This window comes from Sceloporus occidentalis, unplaced genomic scaffold (genome assembly GCF_023333645.1).
Source record: "Sceloporus occidentalis isolate IW3139 unplaced genomic scaffold, rSceOcc1.0.p SCAF_9, whole genome shotgun sequence".
Lineage (NCBI taxonomy): Eukaryota > Metazoa > Chordata > Lepidosauria > Squamata > Phrynosomatidae > Sceloporus > Sceloporus occidentalis.
In genome coordinates this window covers 16,173,178-16,188,762 of record NW_028316989.1, presented here as the reverse complement: position 1 = coordinate 16,188,762, position 15,585 = coordinate 16,173,178, and the positions used below count along the sequence as shown (strand labels likewise).

At 46.0% G+C, this 15,585-nt stretch overlaps 1 protein-coding gene across 4 annotated transcripts in view; it reads right to left on the bottom strand.

The window, feature by feature from the left end:
• The window catches only part of JHY (junctional cadherin complex regulator), a 42,335-nt gene that overhangs the window by 14,100 nt on the left and 12,650 nt on the right, over positions 1 to 15,585 (bottom strand). For all 4 annotated transcript variants that reach the window (XM_089537400.1, XM_089537398.1, XM_089537402.1 and 1 more), the window contains one exon: positions 12,851 to 13,289. In XM_089537400.1, the coding sequence (XP_089393526.1) occupies positions 12,851 to 13,289 (439 nt within the window). The remainder of the gene's footprint in view (positions 1 to 12,850; positions 13,290 to 15,585) is intronic.

Sequence of the window (15,585 nt, the reverse complement as noted above, 5' to 3'; positions counted from 1 at the left end):
CTAAAAGGGAGCGCACTTTGTCAAGAAGGGTGTCCGAGGGTAAGGTGGAATTAATAGCTCCGGTGTTGGGAGCTGTAGAAACTCAAGGGCATAACCCCGTTGGACGATGTCTAAAACCCAAGAGTCCGTGGTGATCGAAGCCCAGGTGTTAAAGAAGGGCTTCAACCTGTCGGAAAAGGAAGGAACGAAGTGCACTGGGGGACTTCAAAACCTACGCTTGCCTTTGCCATCTTTCTTCTTATAGCCCTGCTGGTATCTGGGCTGGGACGTCTGGCGTCGATCCGGCTGGGCTGATGGAGACTGGGACGGACAGCTCTGAGGTGGCCTGTCTTGAGGGTGAAACTGACGGTCCTGTTGTTGGGACCGCTGCTGTGAGTGAGGGTACCATGGGCGCTGGCTGCCATATCTCATGCGAGGAGATTTGGAGGATGAGGACATTCCATGCTTCCGTGCGGCTGTCTTCATCCGGTAACGGAAGCTTAACTTTTCGTCGGTCTCCCTGTTGAACAGACCGGAATTATCAAAGGGCATGTCCTCTATCGCAGACCTTGCTTGTGGGGTAAGGTCCGAGGAGCGCAGCCATGCGTGGCGTTTAAGGGCTATCGAGCCCGACAAGATCTTGGAGGCGCAGTCAGTAGAGTGTCTGGCCGAAATGATCTGCTGTTCTCCAATTAGATGAACCTCATTGCGGAGAGCTGTCATGATCTGCCTCTTGTCATCTGGGAGTTCAGCGATGGTCGGGTCCATCTTCTCCATGAGAAGCTGTACATATGCTTCCATGCACACCGCATAATTGGCGATTTTGATGTCCAGCGCCGCGGATGCATAACATTTCTTAGCCAGTCCATCAATCTTCTTGCCTTCTTTGTCCACAGGAGAGGAAGCTTGACGGGGAGTAAAGGATGTCTGCGAGCCCACCACTATGGCCGAGTTGGGCTTGGGATGGTTGAAGAGCCATGACGGGCCTGATGGAGTGACCCTATAAAGATTCTCTATCTTCCTCGATGTGGAGGAGATAGTGGCAGGAGTGTCCCAAGACCTCTTGGCAATCTTCTCTAGGGATGGAAGAAAGGCCAGAGAGGGAGGAGCAGGAGCGCAGCCGTGGATCTGTCTCTCCACGGGATCGAGGGCATCATCCTCCATGTGGGACACTTCTAATTTCAAAGCGTCAGCCATGCGGACGACCCTGTCGGCGAAGGACCTCACATCATCAGATGGTGAAGGGGCGTCCGGGACCCCAAAGACATAAGGTTGGTCTTCCTTGGGGAATGGGGACGGAGAACGGGATCTGGATAGAGATCTCGAAACAGACCTGCTCGGTTGACGGCTAGGTGGCGAGGGGTTCCTCTCAGAGGATGGTCTCCTCAGAAGCAAGTCGTCCAACTTGCGAGTGGTGTCTTGCCGCGGAGAGCGAGGCCTCACTCTGGTTGGGCCCGGATAACGTTTCCGGAGGTGGGAAGGATCCACAGGCAGGAAGTACTGTCCGGAGTGATGATCATAGACCAGGTCCGGATAGGTATCAAAGAGGTCTCTATCCGGTAAGTCACGGTCGTCATGGTCCTGGTTCAGGGCCTCGTCTGCTTCGGTACCGAGGGCAGCTCTGTCCCTGCGTAAGGGAGACCGGGCCCGACGGGAGCCTCTGGAAGGCGACCTCAATCTGCGAGGTGAAGCAGGCGGGTCGGAATCCGGAATTTCACCCTCCAATTCAGAGCTATGGTCCAAGGTGACTATCTGGAGGTCCTCATCAGGGATGGAGAGATGGGGCGCAAGCAAGACCCTCGGTTCCAGAGGTGGAGGAGCGAAGCTTGAAGCCGGAATCGGGGTAGCCACAGCTCTACGGTCCGGAGGCGGAACAGAGACTGTACTTGGCGGCCCCTTACGCCTCGTCTTCTGGACGGGGGAAGCTGACCTAGCCCGCCGGGCCCCTGCATCCTCCTTAGAGGATTTGTACCTCTTCTCCTTGTCCTCCTTAGAGGATTTCTGTTTATCCTCATGTCTCCTCTTCGGAGCCTTTGTTTTTTCGGCATGGGAGCCAGACGGCTCTTGGGGAGCTGGCTCTCCCGAGGAGGTTGATGGTTGGAAGACCTTCTCGTAAAGGGAGGCCTTCAATTTCTGGTCCCGGTTTTTCAAGGCCTGAGACGTCATGGCCTTACAGTGAACACAAGAGCCTGGGATATGGGTCTCCCCCAGGCAGAGGATGCACTTATCGTGGCCGTCGGACATGGGGATTTTTACCCCACACTTGGAGCACCGCTTAAAGGAGGCCATAGCAGCCGGTGAAAGCGGAGGTCGAGGTCGTTTACCAGTCCGGGTCAATGTCCGGGAAAGCAGCCAAAGGGCTGATAAGGCAGCTAGTTCTCAAACAAACAAACCCCCTCCCAGCACAGCAAAGTCAGTGTAAGCTACACAGTCCTGGAGATTCACAGTAGTTCTACCAAAAGGGATTACCAAGAGAATTGTCAGACGGTCCGAGGTTCAGGGCAACAGATAGGCAGGTCGATAAAGCAGTCCAAGGTCAAGGTTTCCGGGTAGTCAAGACAAGAAGCCAAAGGAGCCAGAGACAGAGTCTTTCCTCTAAAAGAGTCAGATATCCACTGGCAAAGAACCACACATGCTCCAGGTGCTTAAGAAGGCAAGGAGCCGGCCTTCAGCTGTGTCTGATTACGAAGACGCTTCTGATAAAGCCTCCGAGATCTTCGAAGGCCCTCTCTTTCTGCTCGACGCTCATTGAAGGTAGGCACACTGCCCAGATCCTCCTCCATGTCCACAGCCTCGGCACCAGGCAAACTTGACTGCTGAATCTCTGGAGGGGCCATAGACTCTGCTCCAGCAGAACTAGGGCCAGCCTCTGGCTCCTCCATTACAGGTTCAAGCCCCAGGGGCTCTGGCTCCTCCATTACAGGTTCAGGTCCCAGGGGCTCCAGCTCATCCTCTGAGTCCTCCAAGCCATCCTCCAGGCTGGGCATGACAGTCAAGCCAAAAGAAACACAGAGCGTCTAGTCCAAGGGAAATCCGTATGGAATGGTCAATGGGTCAAGCCGGTGGTCAGTCTTTACCAGAGATTCAGTCCAAATGATAGCCGATGCTAGCGAAGTTCCTCGAGCTGCTTTCCGCGGCGGAATGAAGGAACTGAAGGAGAGCGGGCCGCTAGGGGCCTTATATAGGCAGGGATACTGCCAAAAAGTTGCAGAAAGTTACTTTGCATTCTGCCCAGAGATTCTAGAAGTTTCCGAGCATTGCTGTGCAGGCGCAGAATAACCCATTTGTGTGATTCGCAGAGACCACGAAGAAGAAGTACCTTATCCAGAATCATGGCTGTGAACTGGGATATGACTTGAGACCAAACAAGAATAAGAGAATGATTCTCACATCTTGTGGGTAAATATCTCATGAAGGTTCTGGGAACTATGTAAAGCCTCCAGAACTGTTGGAAGATGGTGGAAGAAGGGAGGGCTTTTGTTCTTCAGGCAGGCAGTTGGGCCAGCCTGCCTCTCTCTCCCCAAGATGGTGGAAGAAGGGCAAAAAAAAAAAGTTAAAGCTTCATCAACTTCCAGTTAAGGCCTCAGGTGCCACTCCTCATGAGGTGAGACATGGGCTCCCCTGAGCTAGGGCACAATGCACAATGCTGTTCTTAATCCATTTAATCTTTGTCTGTACTGAACTCCTCCATTTCATCCTCCAGTCTCACCAGGGCTCCTTTGTTAACAACACTTGCATTCACGACAGAGTGTATGCACTCAGAGTAACTGCTTAATGGTAGGTATTAAGTCACATATAGAGCAGAATGTTTTAGTGAAAGCTTTAGCACTGGGGAATCTCGGCTTCCTGGTGCCAAGATGATAACTTGTCAGCCAGACCTTTTCTCTAGTGATTAATGTTTGTATGTGGAGCAACTCTTATGTAACAGTCCTACCGACTCGGCATGAGCTGGAGCCAAGCGGCGACCCAACCATTGCTTGAGGAATCAAGTGGCCTTGTATAAAAATATAATTTTAAATAAATCCTCCTTTCAGGAAGGGAAAAAAAAACCCTGTTATCATTTTACTGTCACCACATTACATTGCTCCTCAGGCAGACAGCTGGAAGCACAAAACAATTTCCCAACCCGATTGCAAGAACAAAATCCAGCCCCCAAAAAGAGATGAATGGCAGTTTTCAAGAGAAAGAAATTGCTTTATTATACCTGTCCTCTGACATGATGCTATATTAAATACTGGCTTTCATGCTTTATGTAGGCTTTATGGTGTTGTGTTATATCAATCCTTCTTTATTGTGAATCACCCAACACAGAAATGTCATTAAATAAATAAAAGAAATTAGTTTATGTTAAGGCTGTCATATTTTGCTTCTGCACTAAATGGAATATAAAGTCTACCATCAAAGATTGCTTCACAGCAATCCAAATAGGAAACGACTAGAGTATGAATAACTGGAGTCCGACTACTTATACATCATTTCATGACACACGGCTGTATTGGTGTTCCCCATGATAAAGAGAAAATAGTCTGGGTGTAAACTGTACAAACAATGCCTAAGTACATACATTTTGAATGTATATATTTTGAAGGCATAGTCCTCCCCTACCATCCCATTCATCTTCAGAGCTAGGAAATTTTTACTTTTTGGACCAGTTCATTCCTCTTACGAGTGTTTATTAGAAAGTCTGGGGGGAAAGGATGTTCACTACCATCCTTTAGAAATTTGTTCATAAGTAAATAAAGGAGAGTCCTGCGGATACTATGGACTGCTAAAAAGACAAATGAATGGGTCTTAAAGCAAATCATGCCTGGACTCTCACTACAAGCCAAGATGATTAAACTGATGCTGTTGTACTCGGGAGATATCATGAGATGATGTGACCAATGAAACAATGATAATGTTTGGCAAACTGGAAGGAAAAGAGGGAGACCAAATAAGGGGCATTGATTTAATCGAGGAAGCTATAGCCTGGAATCTGTAAGACATGAGCAAGGCATCTTGGAGGTCTCTCATTCATAGGGTTGCCATAAGTCAACTTGATGACAAATAGCAACTAAAGAAGTGAGCTGGCTGAAGACACAGCATTTCAGGTGACCTATAAGTTATATCGATGCTACTGCTCCATCTGCAAGGGTTGCCTAGTGCCCAAGTGATATTTCACTCAAGTGACTAACCTGTATTTATGATCCACCCCATTTTAATAAAGAAAAAGTATCTTCCCCCACTTCTGCAAGCCAAAATAAACGTTTTAGTGTGCATTTCCCTTTGGCTGGAAAAATAATTCATCAGTGATGCATGGGGTCATGTCTTTCCCTTTTAATTCTCTATAAAATGGCTTGTGCCACAATCTGTTTTATCTTTTGCAAGAGCTGACTCTCCTTCTGGGACGCTCCTAATCATTTATGCTGCAAATCCATATTCAGCTGCAGGCCTTACAGGTGCATTTTTTCCTTTCTTCTAATAGTATGAGACCATTATTATGGAGCCTGATGTTGTGCCAGCCTCTTTTTTGCAATACACTCTTGAGGTGGAAGCTAATTACAGTTGCTGTTGCCTCTCACTTATGTTCTGCCCGAATGTAGCTATATAGCAATTAAAGAATTTATGTCAAGATTAATATAGACATATATTAACACAGTGTGCATATTCAGTAAAATGCCCAGCCACTCATGCTTGAAAATATTTTGGCTTCTGTCCTGGTCATTGTCACAACAGTGTTTCTGAACTGTTTAAAAGCTGAGCATATGTGCAAACTTGCAAATTTGTATCAGCATCTTCAGTTCCACAGTGCCCCACTTCATACACTTGCCCAGCCATTCCTTTCAGGGTGAGGCAGTTAAAACACATTTCTTTCCCACCACAACCTGAAAGCAATATTATTGCTAGTAAATAGCTGTTATCATAGAGGAATGACAGCCAGTGTGATATAGTGGTTTGAGGATTGAACCAAAGTTCGATTCCCAGCTTGGCCATGAAACCCTGGCTGAGTCACATGCTCTCAGCCTTATGAGAAGGCAATGGCAAACCTCCTCTGAACAAAGCTTGCCAAGGAAACCCTGTAAAAGAACCTAGAGTCACCATAAATTGGACTTGAAATGACTTGAAGGCACAAAACAACAACAAACAAGGAAGATTAGGGATAAAAAGTTGACTGTCGCTACTAATTGAGTGCCAATAGCTGAAAGTTATGAAAGACAAATTCTACTCCCTCCTGCCATCAAGATATATTAGGAGTACATCGTGGAATGGAAGAGCGCCTAACACAAGAACATCATGCCTCACCAAATAAAATGACTGGTTAATCTGGTTATGTGGTCCCAAAAGCTCCTGATCAAGGTGATCAAAGATCTGTAAAGCAAGCCCCATGAGAAATACCTTTGGGAGCTGGATAAATTTTGCCTGGAGAAGACAAAGAGGTGATAGGCTAGCCATCTGGATGTCTGATAGACGATAAACTTGTTTTCTACCATTTGAGAGATGAGAATATGAACCAGTGTATTCAAATTACAAGAAAAGAGAATACACCTAAACTTTGGGAAGAATGTCTTGACTGTCCAACAGTAGAAAAGACTGCCTTGGAGAATGGTAGACTCTATTTCTTTGGAGATTTTAAACAGAGATTAGATGGCCATTTCTCAGGACAGATTGAGCTGTGTGTTCCTGCATGGCAGAGGGTTGAACAAGATGGTCCTTGTGCTCTTTTCTAATTATATAATTCTGTGATTCAACTTCTATACTACCAGGGAATACTTTCCTTTTCAATATAGTACATACAACAAGAGCCTGTCAGGGCCAGCTTAATGCTTTTTACCATTCAAGGCAAAGGGCAAGATTATGCCTACCCCGTTCCACAAACAGAATCAAAATGAACTGGGGGAACTTTACTTCAGCAATGGTAATGAAGTAGAACCCTCCAATGCATTTGGGGACACAAGGCTACTTTATGCGGTAAACAACACACAGTCTGTTTCTCTCCAACAGAGGGGAATGGCAGTTGTTGTTGCTGTTTTTGTTAATGGTCATCAAGTCGGCCTCGACTCATAGCTATCCTGTGGATGAGACATCTCCAAGTTCCCCTATCCTCAACTGCTCTGCTCAGATCCTACAGGCTCATGGCCCTGAATTACCCTGATTGAGTCTAACCATCTGGCCTTCCACCTTTCCTAGCATCATTGTCTTTTCTAATGATTCATGCCTTCGCACGATGTGGCCAAAGTATGACAGATTCAATTAAGTCATCTTGGCTTCCAGGGAGGCTTTAGGCTTCATCTGCTCTAGGACTCATCTTGGGAATGGCTGGGATGGCAGAACTGAGGAGGAGTAGCCAGGAAGTGGTATGGCTACTGCCGTCCCAGCATCTGTTGCCTATTTTACTCAGCTTAATGGCAGGACTGGCCCTTAGTCCTGCTATGGGTATACATTTTCATGTGCCAACCCTATGGTGGCCCAGAAAGGAGTGATAATGCAGCCACTGCTACTGTGATCCCATTTGCCTTGTGCATAGTGAGGATCAGAATGCCAATTTATGGCTGGGTCTACAGGAGGCATCCCATCCAATATGAAACTAAGTGAGATTCCGAATGATATCTTCCAGGGGGCCTTTGGCTTGTGTAATAGATCCTCCTGCTGAATCTCATTGATCCCAAGCACTAATTAATAACTGAGTCTATCAGCCTCCATGGTATTGTAGGGCAGCTCAGAAAATATTAGGAAGCCACCCTCGGGTCTGAAGTTCCAAAACAAATGGAAATAGACAGATTTCCCATCAGAGAGAGAAAAATGTTTTATGATACAGATGCTGCACACAGCACACTGCTAGTGCGCCTGGTAGGTAGAGAATACTTCTGCATTATCTCTTTGAAAGAGGAACAGGACACAACTTCGACCTGCCTTTTTTTCTCCTTTTTTTGGGCGAACTGTTCTATTAATGCCAATCAAATTGAGAAAATGATCAAATGAAATTGCATTTTGAGCATCATAAGCTGTGTAATGTCTATTCTGTTAAATTGAGGCCTGTAATTGCTTCTCTGTTGAAAAGATACAACAAAGACAGCAATCACGACATGTCATTATCCCGGACTAGGAAACCGGCCTTTGCAGGGAGGACTTCAAAGGCTCGTGGTTCTCGAATTGCATTTGGCTGCTATTGTTGGAGCGCAGGCAATCTTGATTAGGTGTTTACACGGAGGTAAGGCACAGAGCACAGAGAGTCTGAGTGCCTTGGTCTAGAGCCATTAAAAAATTGTACATTATGTTCCTCGCTTTGAAGTAAGGGGTTTGTAGGGAGGAAAAGCAACTCACACTGAGTACAGCTGAGCTAGATAGGCCCTTCTACTTCTCCCTCCCTCTCTCCCTCTCAAAGAAACTCATCATCAGGTTCTTAGAGAATCAGGCAGCGCTGCAAAAGAAGTTGATGCTTTAGAAAATATGATGTGAATTAGGGAAACATTCACTTCATCCGAGATTTGTACAGCCCAGCGCAGGTGTATATACACATTCAATCACATCAGGAGGAGCAACAACCACAACAATAATTAGCATTTAGAGAGTCTTTCCCTCCAAAATGTTCAAAGATCCCTCGTTTTAGGGTTGCTTTGCACGTTATATTCTTTTGGGTGCACACTATTTAAGTGGACATGGAGAGCGATGTGTACATTACCTTTGGCTGCAAGTGCTAGGAGATCTGCTCAGGACTAAGGCATCTGGGAAAGTGTGAAGGACGTAATCCTTTTCTCTATGGATACTTCCAGTCCAGCAACCTACTCTGGACACTGCTATCTGGCACAGGAAAAAAGTTCACATGTATGCCACCAGATAATCCCTTCCCATGCCAAATAGCAGTTGGGGGATATTTTTGTCATCTTTATAGTATGGGAGGGGAAATGGTTAACTCCCCTTCCTACAAACTGTACTTAGTGTATACACTCAACTATACGTTGACCTCGTGTATACATTGAGGACAAGTTTTGGGGCCAAAATTATGGATTTTGATATCACCCATGGATAACTCAAGGGTAAAACTTAGGGGCATGTAACAAAGGATGGAAAGGATAAAGCAGAGGAAAACAATGCTAACTTCCCAAATTCCTGCAGGCCTAAGTATTTGTGCTCACCCCAAAGGCTGGATAGATGAAGACGGAACGACTGTAAATGGTGGCTACGTGATGTTTGGTGGAAGTGACCAGGCACAAATGGGGCTACAAAAATGTACGCATGTCAAAAAGGATGAAAAGACCAAGAAAATGTCAGCTACATTAGCAATGATGGTGGCCTTTAATTATGATAGTTGTATCTGATTTTAAACCAGCAAAGCTCACAAACGTACACAAATGTCTTATTCAGATCCTTCAAAGCCCAATTTCCCTTGGTGCTCCTTTGAGGGGAAGCTGCCAATGCCACCATTTTTCTACACAGGCATTCAAAAAGGCCAGAAGCGGTACCATGGCAGAGAGAATAGAGGAGGCCAGTGCTTCTTGTAGGTGTTTCTGGGACAGACTAAGCTCTCGTCTTTTGTCACTCTACTCAGAAAAGGACACAATTCCTTTTTTGGGGAGGGAAAGAGTTAAAGTACATTACTTACATTGACCAGTGGTTAGGTCGACCCAGGATTTTTTCGGTCAATTTTTTAACTAATATTTCTATATTTTTACTTTCCCTGTGAATGGTTTGTTACTGGAGAAAGAAGAAGCAACAGGGCAACTGACTATTTGGATCTGATCCAATCAGAATTAGTCAGTAAGACAGAAGTAGTTTGAATTCTTGGATAGGAATCACCTTGTCCTCCTCCAAATGTGTTACACAGAGGAAAATGTAATCAAACATACGCTTTAGACAATAAGAAAGCTGATTTTAATATGTTTAAGAAAATACTAGGTGAGATTTCTTCGTTCTTCCAGGTTAGTCCTGATGGAGCTGGACCTCCCTGATGAACTCAGGCCGGCGGATGGTAGTTATGGAGGGCCGAGTCTCCTTCCTTCAGCCTAGTCCTGATGAAGCTGGACCTGCCTGGTGAACTCTCCCTCACCGGCCGAAAGATGACAGTTATGGAGGGAGGGCGCTCTATCTTCAGGCTAGCCAGCCTGTTCTCTCCCTCACCGGCCGAAAGATGACAGTTATGGAGGGAGGGCCCTCTATCTTCAGGCTAGCCAGCCTGTTCTCTCCCTCACCGGCCGAAAGATGACAGTTATGGAGGGAGGGCCCTCTATCTTCAGGCTAGCCAGCCTGTTCTCTCCCTCACCGGCCGAAAGATGACAGTTACGGAGGGAGGGCGCTCTTTCTTCAGGCTAGCCAGCCTGTTCTCTCCCTCACCGGCCGAAAGATGACAGTTACGGAGGGAGGGCGCTCTTTCTTCAGGCTAGCCAGCCTGTTCTCTCCCTCACCGGCCGAAAGATGACAGTTACGGAGGGAGGACCCTCTATCTTCAGGCTAGCCAGCCTGTTCTCTCCCTCACCGGCCGAAAGATGACAGTTACGGAGGGAGGGCGCTCTATCTTCAGGCTAGCCAGCCTGTCCTCTCCTTCACCGGCCGAAAGATGACAGTTATGGAGGGAGGGCGCTCTATCTTCAGGCTAGCCAGCCTGTTCTCTCCCTCACCGGCCAAAAGATGACAGTTATGGAGGGAGGGGGCTCTATCTTCAGGCTAGCCAGCCTGTTGTCTCCCTCACCGGCCAAAAGATGACAGTTATGGAGGGAGGGGGCTCTATCTTCAGGCTAGCCAGCCTGTTCTCTCCCTCACCGGCCAAAAGATGACAGTTATGGAGGGAGGACCCTCTATTTTCAGGCTAGCCTCTGATGACATTAAGCCAGCCTGTTCTCTCCCTCAAAAGGAAAACAATGTTCAACTTGAACCAATGATATAGTGACAGGGCACTAATTTACAGGATTCATGAATCCCAATATACACTTTCAAAGAAAAAAAAATGACGCTTACAGTAAAATAGAGCACATCACACATATTTTGAATTCTGTCGTGGAAATAGCATCAACATACATTTCATCTGCCTGAAAATCTGGCCATAGACGTCACCAGATATAATTCCAGACAGAAAGCCAACATTTTTCCAGTGTTGCTGCCAGGGAAAGAAACACCATCTCCACCTTCTGTAAATCAACCAGTGCCCTCTAGTGTGTACAGGAGTTTACATCAAGTGTTTGTTATTTGGCAGATGGAGTATACAACATATTTTAATTAAGAACAATAACACTTTTAAATTAGAGATGTCCAAATTAACTCTACTCTAGCCTGGGGAGTAAACACAGTCCAATTTCTAACCCCTAGGACCTACAGCAAAATGAAACTAGAAGGGGCAATAAATCTACTACTTGCTTTAAAAATGTTTAAAAGATATGGGCATGGTAGGGTTGTACAACTTCTCTAAACAGAGTATCATCATTCTTGGAAGCTTCCAGAGTAACAATTCATGCTGCATCTTTCCTTCCTTTGATTTGATGGAAGAAGCACAAAAACAACATTGTGGGCAGAATGCTTCCTAGACCTTGTCTATATGAAGTTAAACATCTTTTTCATGGTCTGGTGAGGAAACCAGAGATAAAGGAGGGGAAAAAAGGACCTTATCACACGTAGGAGGGTTTGCAGCTCAGATCCGCAGTCACTCCTGTTCTAGCAATGCAAAGCGTGATGTTTTTTCACATCAGATCCAGAGTCACTCCTGTCTAGCAATGTGAATTAAGGTTAAAACATGATGTTTTACCACACCTGGTTGCCTTTCCGCTGCCCTTCCGAACTGAGGGGGAAGTGGAGTCAGTTCTATTCCAAGCAAGTCACATAATGTGGATTCAAGCAAAGGGGAGTGAGTGCATATTGTATTACTACACCGGAGGGTTCAACGATTTGAATCGGCACCCTTGCACATGCTCAGTGGGGCTCTGGACGCTGTCCTCCTTCCCTGTCCCTTCCCTGTCATCTTTCATCGGGATGAAGGAGCAGTCAGGGGATGATGGAATAGCTCGCTGGGGGTTGTTGGGGCCAGGTCACTGGGGGTCTCTGGGGCCAGGATTGGGTTACAGGAGAAGACAGGGGATGATGGGATAGGTTGCTGGGGGTACCTGGGGCCAAGATTGAGATGCAGGAGAAGGCAGGGGATGATGGGATAGCTCGCTGGGGTCACTGGAGCCAGGATTGGGATACAGGAGAAGGCAGGGGATGATGGGATAGCTCGCTGAGGGTCCCTGGGTCCAGGATTGGGATGCAGGGGAAGGCAGGGGATGGTGGGATAGCTCGCTGGGGGTCCCTGGGTCCAGGATGGGGATGCAGGAGAAGGCAGGGGATGATGGGATAGCTCACTGGGGGTCACTGGGGCCAGGATCGGGATGCAGGAGAAGGCAGGGGATAATGGGAATGATAGGATGGGTTGCAGGGTGGCAGAGGGGTGAGATGGCATGAAGGAGGAGGAGGGGGATGACAGAACAGGATGCAGGGGGCCAAGGGGGGTGATTCCTCACACAATTCACACTAAGCAAGCGTATGTACGTATTTTTGTTTTGGCTGCAATCCTATACACACTTACCTGGAAGAACAGTCCACTGAACTCAGGAGGAGCTCTTTTTAAACAGAAGTGCACTACATTAGAGAGAAAGATATAAACTAAGCTGCTAGCTTACTTCTTGCAGTGATATGTTTTTCTTTTTAAAAGTTAACATAAAGAAGAATTCAAAAAGTGACCTCTTCCCCTGCAGTTTAAAGTGGCAGAGCATGCTTTACTGCCCCTGAGACTTTACCCCTCATTCAGCATAGATGAAGCCTAAGGGGCAAAACCTTTCAAGACGCAGACTTCTGAGCAAACAGGCACCTAAAGTGGTAAAAAAGGCTAAGAATTACTATTAGATGTTCTGAGTAGAAACCATCTGCTTACCTGTCCTGGACGATTTTTCCTTTGCTTTTTACCATGGCGCTGAAGGTACGAATTGGATGGTGGGGTTGCTAATCCCAAGGTGAGTTTGTTCTTTTCTACAAAGTCCTTTTCAGGTCTGGGCTTGTGTTCTTTAACGTGAGAAGAAAAGCTGTCACCGTGTACACTAGGACTCTGGTTATAGCGGCAAACTACCTCTTCTTCTTTATTATTAGATGGTCTGGAAGATCCCTTCTTGGCATGTGTAGCATGATCACAAGAATGTGAGCTCTCTCTGTCAAAACTAGGGGATTTATTTTGTGCTCTTTCGTGTATCAGATCGAAGGAGAGGATGGGTGAGCTGTCTTCATCTTCCCAATGTGAGTCTTCTAACTCAGCAGAGCTGTCACTTTCTTTATCCTTCTTCCAGTTGCGATTGTACCTGTCCATTCCTTCCTCTTGGCTATGAAAAAAGGCAACAAAAGGGAAACTTTGGACTCAGAAACAACACTTTTAAACATTACCAGTTTCACACTGCAGTCATAGCTTCAAACAGAAGGAAAATAAAATCTAGTTCATAAGTTTGTTTAAGAAGGCTGGATTGTGCCAAATAGAAAACATATTCGCCAAGGCTTAAAACAGGGTAGAGGACTGGCAACTTTCCAGATGTCACTGGGCTACAAATCCTATCAGTCCCAGTCCAAAATTTCTGATATCTTCCATGATTTGTCAAATCCATGTCAAGTTATCCTCCCCTCCTTATTATCTACCCCTTAACTCCATCTTGATTTGCAAAATTTCGTAACCGGGAGCCAGTCTCCCTCTATGGTTTGAACGTCCTTCTGATTTAGTCTGCTTGTTAACTTGTCAGTTTCCATCATATCAACTAGTTTCATCAAATAAATGTAGTATTGTTAACGATAGGAGTAGAAAAAGGAGCTCGGATACCAGAGGTACTTAGGAAATATTGCATATTAAAAACGCAGAAGAATGTGAGACTGTACTGTATATTTAATGTAACTGGTTATAGAAAGGTAACAGAGTTTAAAAATCGAATAAGAGATGATAATTAATCTTAGCATATGTTGTCATTTATGTTCTGGATCAAACGTAAAAAATCTTATGTTATAAACGTTGTGATTTACCCGACTGTAAATAATAAAAAATTAAATATGAAAAAAAAAATCCCATCAGACATGGATGTGGCTACAATTTCAACAAAAATGTTGAAATTTCAACACAGATGTTGAAATTATAGTCCCATTAATATCTGGAGATTCCCAGCTCCTGGTTCAAACAGTTATTACATCAGGATTGGGGAAACACATGAGTCTCCAGATGTTGTTAAGACAGTAGCTCCCATCAACTTTACTTGGCATGGTCATTACTGAGAGATGATGGGAGGTGTAGTCCAACAACATCTGTAAGGCTGCAAGTTCTCCATCCTTCCATTACTTGGTTGGCCCTAAAAGACGGTGGTAGAGTATCTCAAACTGGGACTTCTAGTAGCTGGCCTCCAGCACTTGACCTCTTATAATACTACTACTACTCTAGGACTGCATTATCACTGTAGAAATAATGCAGCTTGACACCACTTTAAGTGCTGGAGCTCCATCCTATGGAATCCTGGGATTTGCAGTTTTACAAGGTCTTTAGCCTTCTCTGCCAAAGAGTGCTGGTGCCTAACAGAACTGCAAAACCCAGGGTTCTGCCTGATGGAGCCATGGCTGTCAAACTAGATTGTTTCTATAGTGTAGATACTACCTAGATCCCCAGCAGTGCAGGCAAACTAGGTCTCTGCCATGAACAATAGAAGCTCATCAAAGCTACTGTGCCTGTTGCCTACAGAGGCCATTTTCCCAATTCTAGGATAGCTGCTCTGATATATTTACTATAGTGAAACTACTTGACTATATTAATCCATTAAACATAAATTAATGTCTGTAACTAGCTATGCTAGTGTCCAGAAATTATTATTAATATTCCTGCAGGTTTAAGCTGGGGGATGGATCTACCGCCAACCACGATTATTCATAACTGTAAATGAGAAGCGTGGAGAAGAGCTATTTTGAAGCGCCAGAAACCCAGAGATGGGTCACCATTTGCTAAAAACAATGGTATTGTTTCAAACAACGGAATATGATCCTGTAAGAGGCATACTGCATTTTAATCCAAGAGCAAGGCACAAGTGTGTCGTGATGGTACAATGAATCCAAATGGGGGTGAACAGCTACATTTCTAAACCTACTGCAAGGAAATTTCAGCCTTTCATTTCAGCTGAAACCCTCCCTTCAGCAACCATCTTGGGGGGAGAGAGGCAGGCTAGCTCCAACTGCCTGCCTGAAAGAAGTAAAGCCCTCCCTTCAGCCACCATCTTGGGGGGAGAGAGGCAGGCAAGCTCCAACTGCCTGCCTGAAAGAAGAAAAGCCCTCCCTTCAGCCACCATCTTGGGGGGAGAGAGGCAGTCTAGCTCCAACTGCCTGCCTGTAAGAAGATAAGCCCTCCCTTCAGCCACCATCTTGGGGGGAGAGAGGCAGGCTAGCTCCAACTGCCTGCCTGTAAGAAGATAAGCCCTCCCTTCAGCCACCATCTTGGGGGGAGAGAGGCAGGCTAGCTCCAACTGCCTGCCTGAAAGAAGTAAAGCCCTCCCTTCAGCCACCATCAAGGGGGGAGAGAGGTAGGCTACCTCCAACTGCCTGCCTGTAAGAAGTAAAGCCCTCCCTTCAGCCACCATCTTGGGGAGAGAGAGGCAGGCTAGC